Source organism: Rhagoletis zephyria, unplaced genomic scaffold, assembly GCF_001687245.7.
Source record: "Rhagoletis zephyria isolate East Lansing unplaced genomic scaffold, Rhagoletis_zephyria_1.1 Rzeph_scaffold_00084, whole genome shotgun sequence".
NCBI classification, from domain to species: domain Eukaryota; kingdom Metazoa; phylum Arthropoda; class Insecta; order Diptera; family Tephritidae; genus Rhagoletis; species Rhagoletis zephyria.
Window position 1 is genome coordinate 286,984 of NW_016157168.1, and position 17,033 is coordinate 304,016.

Sequence of the window (17,033 nt, forward strand, 5' to 3'; positions counted from 1 at the left end):
TACATATATGATATTTATACTTTTAACAAGCGATGTACACGTATTAAATTGAAAAATTTAATTATTCAATTCCTTTAAATTCAAGGCATATTCAGTTCCTGTAAAATTAAAAAAATAGACTTATAACCTTTTAACTTCCAGTTTTCTATATTGCTTTACACCCTATTGGAAAATTATAACCGGAATCCATATAGACAAGTTTTAACGAACTATTTTTCGTGCTATTTACTTTATTTTTCTTGTTTTTAATAGTGTATTCTGTGTGTGTGTATTATTTAAACAAAATTCAACAAACTTTCGTAAAACTTCAAGTTTTTAATAAGAATAGTAACAGAATTATGTATGCAGTTTTGTAGTCCATTAAATTTTAATACAATAAAGTGCAAGTTTGATGCTGAAAATCCTTTGATTTTTGATTTTTTTTTGCTAGCGGTACTGTGCATTTGTACGAAAAAATTGTAGAACGTACCTTTTACGTTTTATTAACAACACCAATCTAGACGTCGTCAAATTAGCGGCCTTTGTTATCGTTAACGACAACAGCTGATTTGGCGCTAACGAATGTTGTTAGGGAAACGTTTACCGAATAGCTAAATTGTTAAAATTGTCGTTTAGTTGACTTAACAACAACAAGAGGTGTTAAAATCTCGTAGTGAATCGCACCACAGGTATGTAACTTGAGAATAGAAATCGCTGCATCTTTTAGGCGCATCAATATTACATAGTTACATCCCGAGCTAATAAGAGGAAGGTAATAATAATGGTAATTTTTACCAAAATGGGGTACTTTAACTCTTTGTAGAAAATATTGTGATGCGCGGGAGCAAAACCTTCCTGGGGTTTGACCACTACTTAGGAATACTAACGTAATTTTTACACAGCCACCTAGTTCTTGTATACGTCTGTGGGACCCCAGAATAAAGTAACTTACGAATGTAAAAATTAGCAAAAAAAAGTGTTTGCTTTTTATTAAAATTCTNATGCAATAAGGGCGCTTCTGTTAAAACTGCTTTCTGAGATATTGGCGTTAAAGTTTTTGATGTGTATAACTTTCTTGTTGATGTAGTATATAAAAAAGTAGTATTGTTGTAGTATTGAAAAAATTTTTCTACTGCGGAAAAAATCGTCAGAAAACGTGTTACCTATGTTTTTTTCTGAGTTACGCTTTTTTTTTGAAGTGGTTAGTGGCCCAAATTATGCAAACAAAACTTCTTTTAAAAATGTAATTTTCATTTCGTAAAATAGTGTTTTTATACGAGTAGTATTTCCTTCAAACGATGTATTTCAATGTGCATACAGCATGAAAATTTTGTACAAAATTCCTTAGGCGCCGAACGCCGCCGATATTTTCGTAACTCGGCGGCGGCGCGTGAGAAATGACAAAAAACGGCGGCGGCGGCGGGGTGGCCCGGCGGCGTATACCTCTATGTCCTTTTCTCCCAAAGTTTACACTGCTGTCAAATGTAAATAAGGATTAAAATTTTAAATACAATTCAAGTAAAATCTGCGGAAAATTAACAATAAAATAATTTTTTTCGCAAAATCTATTAAGGACCTTTTTATTTCTCAAAAATACTGGGTAACAGGTATTCGTCGCCACGCTGCACAGTGCCGCCTAAGTGGGAAAAAATCGAAAAATTCGTTATCTGCAATGTGAACTTGTTTGGTATTTTTGTAAAGACAATTTATCCACTAAAAAGAATTAAACAGACATTTCCATAAAAAATTAATTATATGCCGCCAGGAATTAAAATTTTGGAATAAAATTAAACACAGGGTGTCGCTGCGGTGTTCAAAAAAAATAATTTTTTTATACAAAATTTCAAAAAATGCTAAATTTTAATGGAATGAATAAAAATATATGTAAAAATAGGTTATTTTTTATTATTTTATTAAATAGTACGGGCTGTTATCTTTCAAAAGAAGAAATAAAAACCTGCTCATTTTTTACACTTTTTGAAGTAATGCATAAAATACTTTTTTCATTTTTTTGTCAGTGCCTTGAGATCTGCACGATTCGTTCCATTTTCAATAATGAAGTGTCAGATTAAACAGCTTGATCTGTGGACAATAGAGGTTTTATATTTTTAAGAGTTGCCACCTGTTAAAAAATTAGATTAAATTTTTTTATAAGTTGAATGAATTATTAAGGGATGGGTATCAATCGAAATGTGTATTACTAAATGTAGTAAATGTAGTTTAAAAAATCAAATTCCACTTGAATTAAAGGAATTAGGTAATTGAAATAGATAGGTATCACCATAAGGGAGTCAGACGAAAGAGGTTTAAGAAGGTTTTAGCTTAAAAATATTACGAGTAGGGTTGCCACCTATTTTTCAAGTCGAAACTAAAATAATAATTACGTCAAACCATAGGATTACGCCATCGTATTTGTTGTTTTATTACAAATACGTACATTGTCAATCAGTGATTTGTTCTGATTACATTCCTTTTAAATTACTGGACTCTTAAAACTCAGGAATGTTTTTACTCTCAACTTATTTCTTGCTAAATATGTCAAATTTTTTCATTTGTCTGATACTCATATTGATATACATATTTCAGTTACCTTATTCCCTTAATTAAAGTGAATTTGATTTTTAAAACATGTAGCAACCCTTCTACGTGTCATTTAGAGGTAAAGTATTTTCAAAACTAGTTCAATTGATACCCATATTTTAATATCTAATTCATTTAACTTATTAAATAATTTTAATAAAATTTGTAACAGGTGGCAACCCTTTTCAAAAATAAAAAACTTTATTGCACATCTACAGACCAAGCCCTGCCATTTGACACCTCACTTTTGAAAATAGGACGAACTATATGTACATACCTACATACATACATTGTCGGCCGCTGTGGTGTAGTGGTAAGCAGTGCGCGCTTCCACTCCGCAACGCCTGGGTTCAAACCCTGGTCAAAGCAACATCGCACAAAATATAGAAAAACGGTTTTTTCTTGACAGCGGTCGTCCCTCGGCAGGCAATGGCAAACCTCCGAGTGTATTTCTGCCATGAAAAACAGCTTCTCATAAAAATACAATCGCCGTTCGGAGTCGGCGTAAAACTGTAGGTCACTCCACTTTGTGTGACAACATCCAGGCGCACGCCACAAATCGGAGGAGAAGCTCGGCCAAACACTAACATTTGTGTAAGCGCCAATCTATATATATATAATATATACATACCTATGTAAAAGCCACAAGAACCCAAATTTTCAACTTCAAACTGCAGTTACAGTGAAAGTATAAAAGTTATCCAAAAACCAATTGCATTTTTGAATTTCAATTTTACTAAGAAGCGAATTTTCATTTAATTCCGTCCATATTTCTATTTTTGCCCACATTTTATATGGAAGGGAAGCATAAATAAGTCTCTGAGATGTTTACTATAAGTGTAAAAATGATTAAATAAGAAATATATAAAAAATAGCAAGTATATTTCGTTTTCCCCCCTAACATCAGATTCTGGCTATACCCTTGTTGGTGTACTCGTATACTCGTATACGGCTTATGAGAAAATGATATTATCTAGAAAAATGGTGTACAGATCCGTGATCAACGACCCAAAATTAATTTTACTTGTCTCGGCATTTTTTGTAACATTTTAGCGTCCCTACCATGTAATATATATGTATATACATATATTTGTGTGTATAAGTACAATGACTGTTTGGTATGATTTCTAATACAAACCTTATGGTGGCGCATGTATGTCTTTGCTCCATCCAATAACCGCTCAAATTCTAGGCGATTAGCATTGCGATTAGTTATCACATTTCCAACTTGACCGACAATTGTTGCAAATATAAATACTCCAATTAGATAGCTGACTATAGTAAAAATGTACCTGAGAAATAAAATAAGTAAAAGTATGAAAATCGGAAAATCAAACGTTTGCATCAAAGTTTTCGAAAAACAATGACATAAATGTTAAGAAATATTTTATATCAAATGGTGTTGAAGCTGTCACAAGTTTCGAAAACTTTGATGGCTATCTTAAAACTTTGTGATCGCAGATACATGCATTTGAAAATCACAGCTATAATTAAAATAATGTTTTGATAAAACCAAGTGGACAGCCCCAACATCATTGATATTTGATGCATTCAAAACTCTGTCGCTCATTATGTGAGTCAAATTTCACAAGTCAACGCTGCAGTACAAGCGCGGCATATGTGCATACATACATACATTTGTATGTAGGCCGCTCATTCGGCACCACTATTTTACTTTTACACAAAGATTTAAAAAAATCAAGGTATTTAAAATTTATTCCTTTTTGACACTTATGTATGTATCTTCAACAGCGCAATAGTTTTATATGTTTAAAAACGCGACTACTGCAGTGTTCATAGTTAAAAAGTAATTAAAACCAACTCTATGCTCAGTCCTAACTGATAATAGGGGACCGGATACACCCTCGAAAGAGGTTGATCCCCGCTTTGTCAGTGGTGTGCGTTTAATATTATCCCGTGAACGTAAGACCCTACTCCTTTGAATAGCCTAAAGCTTTTACATATGTATGAAAGGGTTTTTAACATGCTCCGGGATGTTCAATTGTTTTCCGAAATAAATAAAATTATAGTTTAAAAATCTAAAACCTCCCTATTATAATTGCCATTCGTACTGTCATCAGGTATGTAACTTGAGAATAAAAATCGCTGCATCTTTTAGGCGCATCAAGATTACATAGTTACATCCCGAGTTAATAAAAGGAAGGTAAAAAAGGGCACAGTTGAAAAGTATTTAAAATCGAAAAGATAGTATTTCGTCTTCAGCCAACGCCGGTACTCATTTAGATTCGTTGCTTAAAAAAATGCCGAAAAAGACGCTGCTTTTGGTTTCGCGGTACAAGTGCTTACAAGTACATTCTACACGGAGCAGAATGACGGCATCCAAAAAAATTATGTAATGCGGGACCCACGGAACTGATTTCAAAATCGTGCAAGTATCGGGAAGGTTTTGCGGGAGGGACGTGACCAAAATCCTTTCCCGACACGCCCGATAAAACCCGCAACCTCCGTAAAATCAGAAAATCTTCCTTAAATAAATTTTATGAAATAAGAACTTTTTATGTTTTATTGACTCGAAAACGAACAGCAAAGCAAATTAAAATTAATCTGAAATACATGTGAATTAAACTTCCTTAAATAGATTTTATGAAATAAGAACTTTTTATGTTTTATTGACTCGAAAACGAACAGCAAAGCAAATTAAAATTAATCTGAAATACATGTGAATTAAACTTCCTTAAATAGATTTTATGAAATAAGAACTTTTTATGTTTTATTGACTCGAAAACGAACAGCAAAGCAAATTAAAATTAATCTGAAATACATGTGAATTAAACTTCCTTAAATAGATTTTATGAAATAAGAACTTTTTATGTTTTATTGACTCGAAAACGAACAGCAAAGCAAATTAAAATTAATCTAAAATACATGTGAATTAAACTTAGTAATAGATTTCGGTACCCACGGGACCCGCGGTACAATTCTGAAAAACGTCGCGATGGGTGGGTTCGGGATTGAAATTTTTTCCCGTGCCCATCTCTAGTCGGCCGCTGTGACGTAGTGATAAGCAGTGCTCGCTCCACTCCGCAGCACCTGGGTTCAAGCCCTGGTCAAAGCAACATCGAAAAAAATATAGAAAAAAGTTTTTTTCTTAAGAGCGGTCGTCCCTCGGCAGGAAATGGCAAACCTCCGAGTGTATTTCTGCCATGAAAAACAGCTTCTCATAAAAATACAATCGCCGTTCGGCGTACAACTTTAGGTCCCTCCGATTTATGTGACAACATCAAGGCGCATGCCACAAGTCGGAGGAGAAGCTCGGCCAAACACTAACATATGTGTAAGCGCCAGTCTATTATTAATACATCTCTAGTCTAAATAACAAAATTAATTTTTATAATATTACATACTTCACTTTTAGAGGGTGAATCAATTCCAAAGTGACTTAATGTCAATTGATATTATTTCACTATTGGCCTGTGCATTAATGTCATTAACATTATTTCACTTTTGGGCTGTGTATTAATGTCATTGACATTAATTCCATTGACATTATTGCACGTCACCAACTAAAAACCCAAAATTCAATTTTTGATTGACTAAGTTGCATTTTATCGAAATATAAATCCCCACATCGTTTTATGCAATACACATTTTTAGTTAGTTACGGCTTGTTTCAGCGATAGGGTCTTTCTTCTCATGCGGCAACTACACAAAATTTAAGCTTGAAATTTGTACATAATTTCCTTTTTAATTTTGTCAGTAAGTGACATATGTATATAGATGTCGCTCTGTTAAAGCATGTTTTCACTATGTCAAATTATGACATTTGCCGTCAAATAAGTGAGAACACGTTGTCAGATGGGATTAATAAGCCGTATATCGGTTGATTTCGATCAGGATATGTCCTTATATCCTCCTTATGGCTGCTATAATCATCGGTAGGGGTATGGCTAAAGGAGATAAAGTTGTGTTAAAATATGACGACAAATTTGGCGTAAAAATATGCCTTTAGTCAATTCGTTGCAGGTGATATCACTTGCTAATAGCATCTGACATTAGTGGTGTTCTGTTTCCACAATCGACTCATCGGCATATGTGCAATTTTCTTAATTGGTAGCATTTTTTATATTTCATAATTTTCAAATTACATTTTAAAAGAGATTGACATTTCTTCAGTTTTTAGGAAATTCATGCACAAAAATAATGGTAACGAAGTTTCTAAAAAGTTATACGTCTTTTTTGAAGAAACGTTTGTATATTTATAGGGTTGCTATTATTAACCAAGCTAAAGTGCCTAATTTTAAATATTTTCAAATATCGTCTATGAATTTTTCTTAGCACAACGCGCACTAAAAAATTCACAAGCAACACCGACAGTAGAAAAAAAATTCTATCTGATTCATTAAACTGATAAAAATACATTTTCCGGAAAAACACCCAAATGTAAATACTAGGAATGTTAGTCCCGGGATCCAGGCCTTTTTAAGGTCCAAAAAATACCGGGATTCTTGGCAAATAATCCCGGGATTTTTGGAATTTGTAATTTGCACTGATGGCAATAATAGAAACTCCCTTTCTTGACCACAATTGGCTATATTTCTTTTTTTATTTAATAATTAATATTTTTTTTTATAAATGTCTAGCTCATACATATAACAACGCGCGATAGTAAATTTTAAACACAAATGTCGATATATTCGCAAAACCATGGGCCAAATATAGTAAAATTGCGTTTTTAGTTTTTCAATCTGACGTCAGTAATTCAAAAATGATTTAAACAATTCAGAGAAAGGTGCTTAGAGAAGAAGTATGGGTGCCAAATTAAAGAGGAAATCCTGTAGAATTTAAACAGATTCAAGTTTTTGGTGCAGAAGAACTGGTAAGTATTGAAAATGTCCTTTTTAAATTTTATCCTTCACATTTCGCAATATTTGTTTTTGCAATATCGCACACATATATCTAAAGTGCGATCACCTCAAAAAAAATGTTTTTTGCATAAATTAATTCAAAGGACTTAGATCCAATTAATGCAAATATTTTTTTCTTCATGAATATTTACATTAACTAAAAATATATTGTTATACCTGTTTTTTGTATTAATTGCGCTGAATCTGTACAATCCAAAAGCAGTTACATTTTCCTCTATGAATTTTGAGTTAGCTCACTTTAGATCTAGGTGTGCGATATGTTGAGGACTTATATAAACTCGCTAACATCCTCGAATTTCGTCCTTCTAACTTTATCAGCTTAAAAAATTACCTATTTGTCCTTGTGAATCCTTGTGTGCATTTGGTACCCATATTTTTATTCTACATTGTGTTGAATTTTTTAAATAATTTTTGGAATCAATAATATCTTTGAATTGAATTTGAAGTTCTTTAAAATAAATCCTGACGTCAGAGAGAAAAAATAAAAACCACACTTTAAATAAAAAAGTTGGTTTCAAACCCATTTATTTATTATTTATTTCATTGTAGGAGAGCTTCTCAAACAATATAGAAGCGATTTTTTTTCGATTTAAGTTGTTGAAAAGTAATGAATATCTAAATCCCGGGATCCCGGGGCTGTGATATGACATCCCAAAAATCCCGGGATCGGAAAAATCTGAAAAACTTACATCCCTAGTACATACATACATAGGTGTTCATGTATCTATTTTTTTCGTTTACAGAGGACTGTAATGATTGGATTGAAAAAGATAAAATTTTCCGTTAAATTTAAATAGGAATTAAAACAATTACATCCCGGAAAGCATTGATCTAGCGATGTTTTTAATAGCTCCGGTGCATCGAAACATCCAAAAAAAAATTACCCCTACCTAATCGCGCTGCGGTTAGATAACGTAGCGATCTATGCAGATTGACATTTAATCAGTCAGTGAGCATATGGCCTATTTCACGTTTTTCTTTGGTCTGTAGTAAGAAGGTAGAGGTCAAAGTTCAGTGTCTGTAATAAAACTTTTAAACAAAATGAGACGATCAAAAAAGACATGAATGCAGTAAAAGACATGAATGCAGTACGGAAATTATGAAAAAGGAAGAGCTCGGAAATTTTGGACCACTTGCCGTTTTGTTCCTAAACGTACCAATTTATTTTACAGTGTATTGAAGTGGTCCTAATCGGGTCTCAAGTTGATCGAAAGTATTTGAAAAATCTCGTATAACATTACTTTTACCATTAATCTTTTATTTAAGAGTCTATAGTACATTTGAATGTCGCATATTTTTGCGGAATATTTTAACCCACTATTGAGATGATTGACCAAATATATCTAAACCGCCACTTTGTTGATTTGGAACTTTTTCATTAGGAGTCTTCATCTAAAGTGATAAAGGGATAAATTGCTTAAATTTATCAGTTTATCCGCGTTCTTTCATGAACGCACCTGGGTAAATAACTTCATAAAACTGATTATTATTTAACTTATATGGCTAGTTTATTTTCATTCTTACCTCGTCCATTGTGTTCATTTGCCTTTATATGTTCGTAGCAAAAGCGACTGCCTGGCAACGTGTAAGGATTGAATTTTGCTGAAATTTATACATTTACCAAAGTCGTTTGATATAGTGATAAACTTTGGTTAAATAGATTTCCATACAAAGTTTGACAGTTCATCTAACAAAATGAAAAATTTATCACTTTATCAAGAGATTATCACTTTTGATGAGGACCCCTATTGTGTACTGTAATCTACTAGTCAGGCCCTTTCATTCAATAACCATTGTGAAAGAATATGTAATCCGCCATTACATAGCGGCGGCCTTCATGTATTTACAGCAGGGCTACACATTAACGTTAATTTTATCAATAAACTAAAATACAAAATCGTTTTTGTTTTTACATCGATAATGCCGGCCGCTGTGGAGTAGTGGTAAGCAGTGCTCGCTTTCACTCATCAACGCCTGGGTTCAAGCCCTGGTCAAAGCAACATCGCAAAAAAAATATAAAAAAACGTTTTTTCTTAACAGCGGTCGTACCTCGACAGGCAATGGCAAACCTCCGAGTGTATTTCTGCCATGAAAAACAGCTTCTCATAAAAATACAATCGCCGTTCGGAGTCGGAGTAAAACTGTAGGTCCCTCCGCTTTTTGTGACAACATCCAGGCGCACGCCACAAATCGGAGGAGAGGTTTGGCCAAACACTAACGTATGTATGTGCAAGCGCCAATCTATTATTAATATTATATTAATGCTAACATTATGCGTTTTTCAAAAAAATTCATTTTGTTTATTATAATTATTAATTATAATTATCAGAAAAATATGTCAACAACAATTTTATTTCGTTGATTATCAAAAAAGAAAATTTGTTTCTGCAGCAAGCAAAAAATTGAATAAACAGGCAAATTTCATTATTTGATACGATGTCTTTAAAAATGAAGAAACTAAAAACTTTTTTAAGGAATTCTGCGTAGAGCGAGCGTTTTCGACTTTAAAATACATAATTAATGACTATAGGTGAGGTTTGAGTGATGATATAACTGAAGTGATATTAATATTGCGGCTCAATCAGGGTGTCCAGATTGTTTAAAAAAAGCGCCATTTCTGAAAATAAATCGCCAAAAATCGCAAATTTTTTGTTAAATAAAATTAGTGAAATCTACTTAACAAATCTTTTATTTTAAAAATGAGATCTTGTTATAATGTAGTTAAAAAAAAAGAATATAATACCTTCAGGGTAATAATAAATCACTTATATAATAGTGATGTACAAACAATTTTCTTAAAAAATACGCATACTTTTTAAAAATATTTGTATCAACACATTTTCCAATAGGACTGTGCAATTAGTTATTAAATTTATTATAACTCATATTAACTCATTAATCGCACAAACCGCTTTTAAGCGCTCGTCGCTAAAAATAAAATAAAAACCTATAATAAGACGAGATCAGCTATTTCCACAATTTCTTCAAAATCGCCTATAGTGTCTGAATAATTTACGTTTGTGTTGTTGTCATATATTGAGCCTTAATAACATACTGTTTGATATTGGAAACGTTTTGCAGCAGAAACTATTAGCCTTCATATAACATTTTATTCGAGCTATTGAAATAAGGCTTTCAACCTCATACTATTTCGAATCTTAGTTTTTGTTGAATTCATTACGGAAAAACGCGCTCAACAAAAGCATTTGAGTGTGGCAAGGATAATAATATGAAGGCTACTTTACTTATATTTCCAAACATTTTATTGCCTGTTGCGGTTTTCACTCCGTAAGCAATTATCCAAAATTCTTCAGAGTCGGATGGAATGCCGTTCTGAAAAAAGTTATTCCATGGGAATGTTAAAAGATTTAAATATGCAGTTTTCGCTGCTCCTCTTTTCTTCGAATTCATATAGTAAATTGGCAGGTCCCTGAAACTCGCACTCTTGTGATTCAAACACTTTTCTAGTGAAAAAATCAAAACTTTTTTAAAAGTATTTAACTGACTAGGTAATCGTTTCAAAAGTTCTTCGATTAGGGTCATTGAAAATTTTTGACAGTCAGTTCATTAGATTCTTCTGTAAAATTAACGTGGAAAACTAAGTTTTGTATATTTTTATAACTGGAAAAAAATTATTAAAAAGGAAAATATCGCCAAAAATCGCCAATGGCGATTTCCTAAATTTTTAAGCGCAAATATCCAAAAAAAATCGCCAAATTGGCGCTAAATCGCCAAACCTGGACACTCTGGCCTCAATTACTTTTCGAATAATTTAACAACAGCGTTTTGTTAACTATTTCTTAATTATTTAATAAAAACACTTCGCATAATGCTATGTAATCCTACATAAATTTTGCTACACAACTCTCATTATAAGATCCATATCTATGGGATACAATTTTCTCTTTCCAGAATTGCAGCGGGCGACGGTAGAGCGGTCGACGGGTAACCGCTGTCAAAATTAAAACTCAGGAAGACGAAGCACATAATTGCGGCGGCAGCATTTTTACCGCCAACGTTTTTCGGTTGGTTTAAATTTATTTCTATTTTTACCGCCCTGGGGGGCGGCATATTGTTGATTGTAATCACAAGTTTGCAAATGCTATTAACAATTTTTATTTGCAGAAAATATACACACACGCACGTACCAAACAAATAAAAATATTTTAATGAAAATTTCCAAATCAAAATGACAGTTAACTGAAGCCGCAGTCAACCGCAATTGTGTTTACTCGGACGGATTTCACTGCGGTAACTGAACAGCTGTTCACTTACCGCCGACCGCTTTACCGTCGTCCGCTGTAATTCTGTGTAGAGCTTAAAATAATGAAACAGAAACCTATTCGCAAGAACGATAGAATACAAGATTGCGCATTTCCGCAGAATGACATTTGTAGCAACGGGTAAACAAAGAATATGGCGAAGAACAATGAGTTGACAGTTGTGAATTTGCAGTGAGAAAACGTGTTTTCTTCACGATTCACCAATTTCTCAAGCCATCTTTGAATATGGCAAATTAAGCACAACGTTAACAAAAAATATACAACCACTCTTGAAATGTTTTCAAAAGAATAGGTCTTATTAATTAACTATTTAGAATTTTCGTGTTTTTATTGCAGGTGCCGAAAAAGTGATAATATCTTGTCGCAGCGCATGTTTTCCTGCAGAATGTGGTTGATGCTTGCTTACCTCCGACTTTAATTTGTAATTTGTGGTATTTCAACGTTTTCCTTATGCTGGTGTCTAAATTGTATGGCTTCTCCTGCCGGCAGAACTCTACCCACTTTCTGGCCAAGGCGTCGTCGCGGGGAAACAAAAAAACTGCATTTGGGGCCTTTGGCCCTACGGCTGCTGCAATTCAACACACGACACGATATTTTTATAAAGTCTTTATTACAAATAAAACGTTTTTTACTTCAGAACGCACGAATTAATTCGATTTTTCACTTGAAAGTACACAATACGTTTGCACTTGTTTATAAACAAAAAGTTTGTTTACGTATTGCCATAAACGTCAAAGTCGGCAAAACCAAAGTAGCGGTTTCGGGAATGCGCCACCTTCAGTTCATTACTCCATGACCTATTCATACATATTTTCATTTTGATAATCATCGAAACGAAATTTTTTTGTTAACATTTTTTGATTACTAACGAAACTATTTTTCTTTTCATATTTTGTTTATTGATAATAAGCAAATGGAATTTTTTGATAAGGTGTTTTTTTAATAAATAACGAAACGAAATTTTTTCGTTTATATAGTTATGCAGCCCTGATTTACAGTGATACCGAATATACGTACGTGATTGTTTTGCCATCAGAACTAAAGGTGTATACCAAATTCAAGATCAATAGGTCATCAAGAACGGGGTAAATTTTAATTACTACTAGATTAGCTCCAACAAGGGTTAAACCATCCACATGGTTGAAAATAGTGTAGATTTAAATGTTCCGCAAAAATTAAAAAATAATACAAATAATTTGACATTTAGGGACAAAACGGCAGAGCTGTTCCTCTTTTGCAGTTACGATATCGCATTCGTGTATTTTTTTAGCTGTTGCCGCTGTGTATTTGGCCCTTAGTTATGTATAGTGAGCGATTGAGTTTTAGCATTTACTTACATATTTATAACTGTGCACATTTATGCACAGTTAATAAAATTTGAATGAAAGATAAATCATACCCATAATTAGAACCGAATTGCAGTAACCTTGATCGTATACCACGTCTTGGTATAGATCTTGGGCCGTCCACTGAAAAATTTGGTCTTACAATAAGTAAAAGAAACACATTTTTTAAACATACATAAATCCAATTAGTTGCGTAGCTATAAATATAAATAAGTTAATAATGCTACAGATAAAGGAAATTTACAGGAGATTTTTGAACTACATAAAAAACGACTTTCGCCTCTCAAATTTGAATTGAAAGAAAACCTATGAAAAAAACTTTTTAATATACCTCGCTTCTATAAATGGACTAAAAGTAGAAAATAATGTTTTTCAGTCCCATAGAGTTTGCTTTGATATCTTTTGACTTTGAAATTTTATCCAAAGTCACTATAAACAATTTGTGATATTGAAAATGAAAAACGCGAAGCGCGTGCAATACAAACCATTACATTTAGTTGACAATAAGTCTTTCATTCAATAGTCAAACTACATAACATAGACATAACATTTTTATAGCGTAAGTACAAATTTGATATCGATTTTAAGCGATCGATATTATTTCTTGATCTTTTTTTTGGAACTAGTGATATTAAGTTCACCCTTCAGATTGCCTAACACGCATCACATCCCATTCGTTTTGGAAATTGAACTTTTTGAGTTCTTTGAGATTCCTACTGAAACCCAGGGTATATTATTCAATTACAATTCTTTTAATTTTGAAATCCTTGATCATATATTTTTAAATATCAACTGGGACGATCTTTTTGGAGTCGATGATGTGGTTATTTGTTTCGATAAGTTTAGAAGTACCAATACCAATACATGCTACTTTACCATACAAGCTTCCTTGGTATTCAAAAGATCTAAAACGTCTAAAGAACTTGAGAAATAAGTTCTTTATAAAGTATAAGGCTGCCAATGAGCAGAAATACCTTGATCGCTATACATCTTACAGAAAAGAAATTGATAATTTAAATAAATTCCAAATTTGAGTACAAAATCAGAAGTCAACCTAAAAGTTTCTGGCAATATGTATAATTGAAAAAGAAAGTTTCAAGTATACCCACCTCGGTTTTTATAAGGAGTACACAGGTAATTCTATTTCTGAGGCTGCAAATCTCTTTGCTGATTTTTTTTCCTCTAACTTTACTCGTGGCGATGACCTTTCTAGTAGGGACCTTGAAAATTTACTTGGTAAGAACTTTAGTGACACGCTATTCTTCAAGCCCGATTCTGTGCACAGAAATCAAAAGCTCTTTTCTTGATAAACTATCAAGATTAAAAATACTATTGACAAATTGAAATTTCATTTTAAATGTATAAATTTTGTATATTAATAAATTTGTTTCTAATACTACGTTCAAATTGACGAGCTAAACATGTTAAATGGACTTGAACCAGTTAAATGAACAAAACGTGTTCATAAACAAGTTAAATCGCATGCAATTGTTGTTGGAAAATTGAACCAGTTAAATCATTTAACTCGTTTGAAAACCAGTTCAACGCAGAGTAGTATCGGAAAGCTTTCTGCTCCGGCCAATCAGAAAGACCCAAAAGCTTTCATTTGACATCTCAACATTCAAAAAATTTATATTCTGAAAAATATTAAAAATTAAAAATTATCAAAAAATATCAAAATTGTATGCATGACTGCCCGCCAAAATAGAGGCTAATGCGGTAATTAGTTATTTCCCATGAGGTCTCATCGTACGCAGAGATAAATAGTGCATACGAACTAAACATTTTGAAGTCTCTAATTAATCCGTATGCGTTAATATCATGAAGCAGACATTCGCACAAAACAAATTGAAACACAAAAACTTGATTTTGAATATTTTTTTCGAGTTTTTTGGTAATCAAATAACCGTCAAAGTTAACTCCAAATGTTCAATGTGGATGATTGTGTTTTCCAAAAAGCTCTTTTTCATTTAACAAGTTAAATGGGGCCAATTTGAACATAATATAACAACTAAATACTCCATGTGCCGGCATTTGAACCTGAGACACACGGAATTATAGTCGACATCTTTACCTACTCGGCTACGGCAGTCAAGAGCTTTTTTGCTTTTAAATTCATATTTTTCATATGTGACAATGAGATCAGTTCCACTCATGTGGAAATCCGTTCCACTCATGTGGAAATCGTAGAGCTTTTTGTTTTATAAATATTGACACAGAATGCGAAGAGAGCTTTTACTTGATAAAAATCTTGATAACATTTCTTTACAAAAAATTTATCAAGAAAACACAGTTAATGTGGGAACGTTATTTCTCTCTGAAGAAGATATAATCAATGGCAAAATAATCTAAAATATTCTGCGCACACTGACGTAGATGGTGTCTGAGTGGTTTTATTGAAAAACTGCCATTCTTTAGTCACACCGTTAAAAATTATGTTTAATAGCTCACCTCCTCGGGTGTTTTTGCAGATGACTGGGAACTAACGTCAGTCATGCCCATATTCAAAAGTGTAAACAAAAGCGATGTTACTAATTATAGGCCTATCTCAAAGCTACCAACTGTTTCAAAGTTGTTTGAATGTGTTATGAAAGACAAACTATTTTTATACCCGAGCACACTCGTGCACAAGGGCATTATAACTTTGTTCACATAACGGTTGTTTGTAACAGGCAAGACTATTCAAGATAGGTATAGACAAATGTATCATAAATGATCAGAATGAAAAAAGAAATCGATTAAGCGGTGACTATCGTCCGTCTGTCCGTCTGTTCACACGTAACTCGAGTGAAATTGAGATGTGTACTTCTTTTCAGCGTAGGACGAATGGTATTGAAATGGGCAAAATCGGATGATAACCACACCTACCTCCCATATAACGGTAGTTTACAGAAATACGAAAACTGCGATATTTTAGTAACTACTGGATAGTCGTTGCGCTGGGCATGCAGTTAAAGTTGCATGGCTATACTCAATCCCGATTCTTGCGTCCTCGTTCGCGCACTATGGGCAACGTGAGCAACCCATGCGCAAGATGCGGTAACCAATCCGAGTGGAGCCTTGGGTCACGGCAGAAAGAGAGGGAGCTTCGGATGAGACCCCCCCCCCTTATGATGTCGACCACGGCAAACGTTTAGAGGACAACGATTTGGGGGCATGCACCTGAAATGTCCGGACCCTTAATGGGGAAGGTGCCTCTGCACGGCTGGTTGATGTCCTCGTAAGGATAAAAGCTGACATCACCGCCATCCAAGAAATGCGTAGGACGGGACAAGGCAAGCAATGCCTGGGGCCTTGCGACGTATACCACAGCTGCCATGTAAAGCAGCCCAAATTCGGAGTTGGATTTGTGGTGGGAGAGAGACCGAGTACTGTCGTTCACCCCGGTGGACGAGCGTCTAGCCATAATCCGCATCAAAGCGAGATTCTTCAACATATAGCTCATCTGCGCTCAAGCCCCGACGGAAGAGAGAATGAGGCATCCAAGGATCTCTTCTATGAGCGCTTGGAGCGCACGTACGAGCACTGCCCCCGTCATGTTATCAAAATCGTGCTTGGCGACTTCAATGCCAGGGTGGGCAAGGAAGGGATCTTTGGAACCACCGTCGGAAAATTCAGCCTACACGACGAAACGTCCGACAACGGATTGAGGCTCATCGACTTCGTCGGGCCCGAAACATGGTAGTATGCAGTACTAGGTTCAAGCATAAAAGGATCCATAAAGCTACGTGGCTGTCCCCTGATCGAAAAACGAGAAGCCAAATCGATCATGTTGAGATGGACGGAAGACACGCTTCCAGTGTTTTAGACGTCCGTGAACTCCGAGGCCCAAACATCGACTCGGAAGATACGCACGAGCCTCCGTGCAGCAAAAAATGTGCGGCCAAATATGGAAGGGAAGCTTAACGTCGAAAAGCTGCAATCACAACAGACAGCCAGTGCTTTCGCTAGTCGATTCT

At 34.2% G+C, this 17,033-nt stretch overlaps 1 protein-coding gene across 1 annotated transcript in view; it reads right to left on the minus strand.

The window, feature by feature from the left end:
* The window catches only part of Cngl (Cyclic nucleotide-gated ion channel-like), a 477,360-nt gene that overhangs the window by 242,809 nt on the left and 217,518 nt on the right, over positions 1–17,033 (minus strand). Inside the window, exon 10 of the mRNA XM_017629793.1 lies at positions 3,698–3,851. Within this exon, the coding sequence (XP_017485282.1) occupies positions 3,698–3,851 (154 nt within the window). The remainder of the gene's footprint in view (positions 1–3,697; positions 3,852–17,033) is intronic.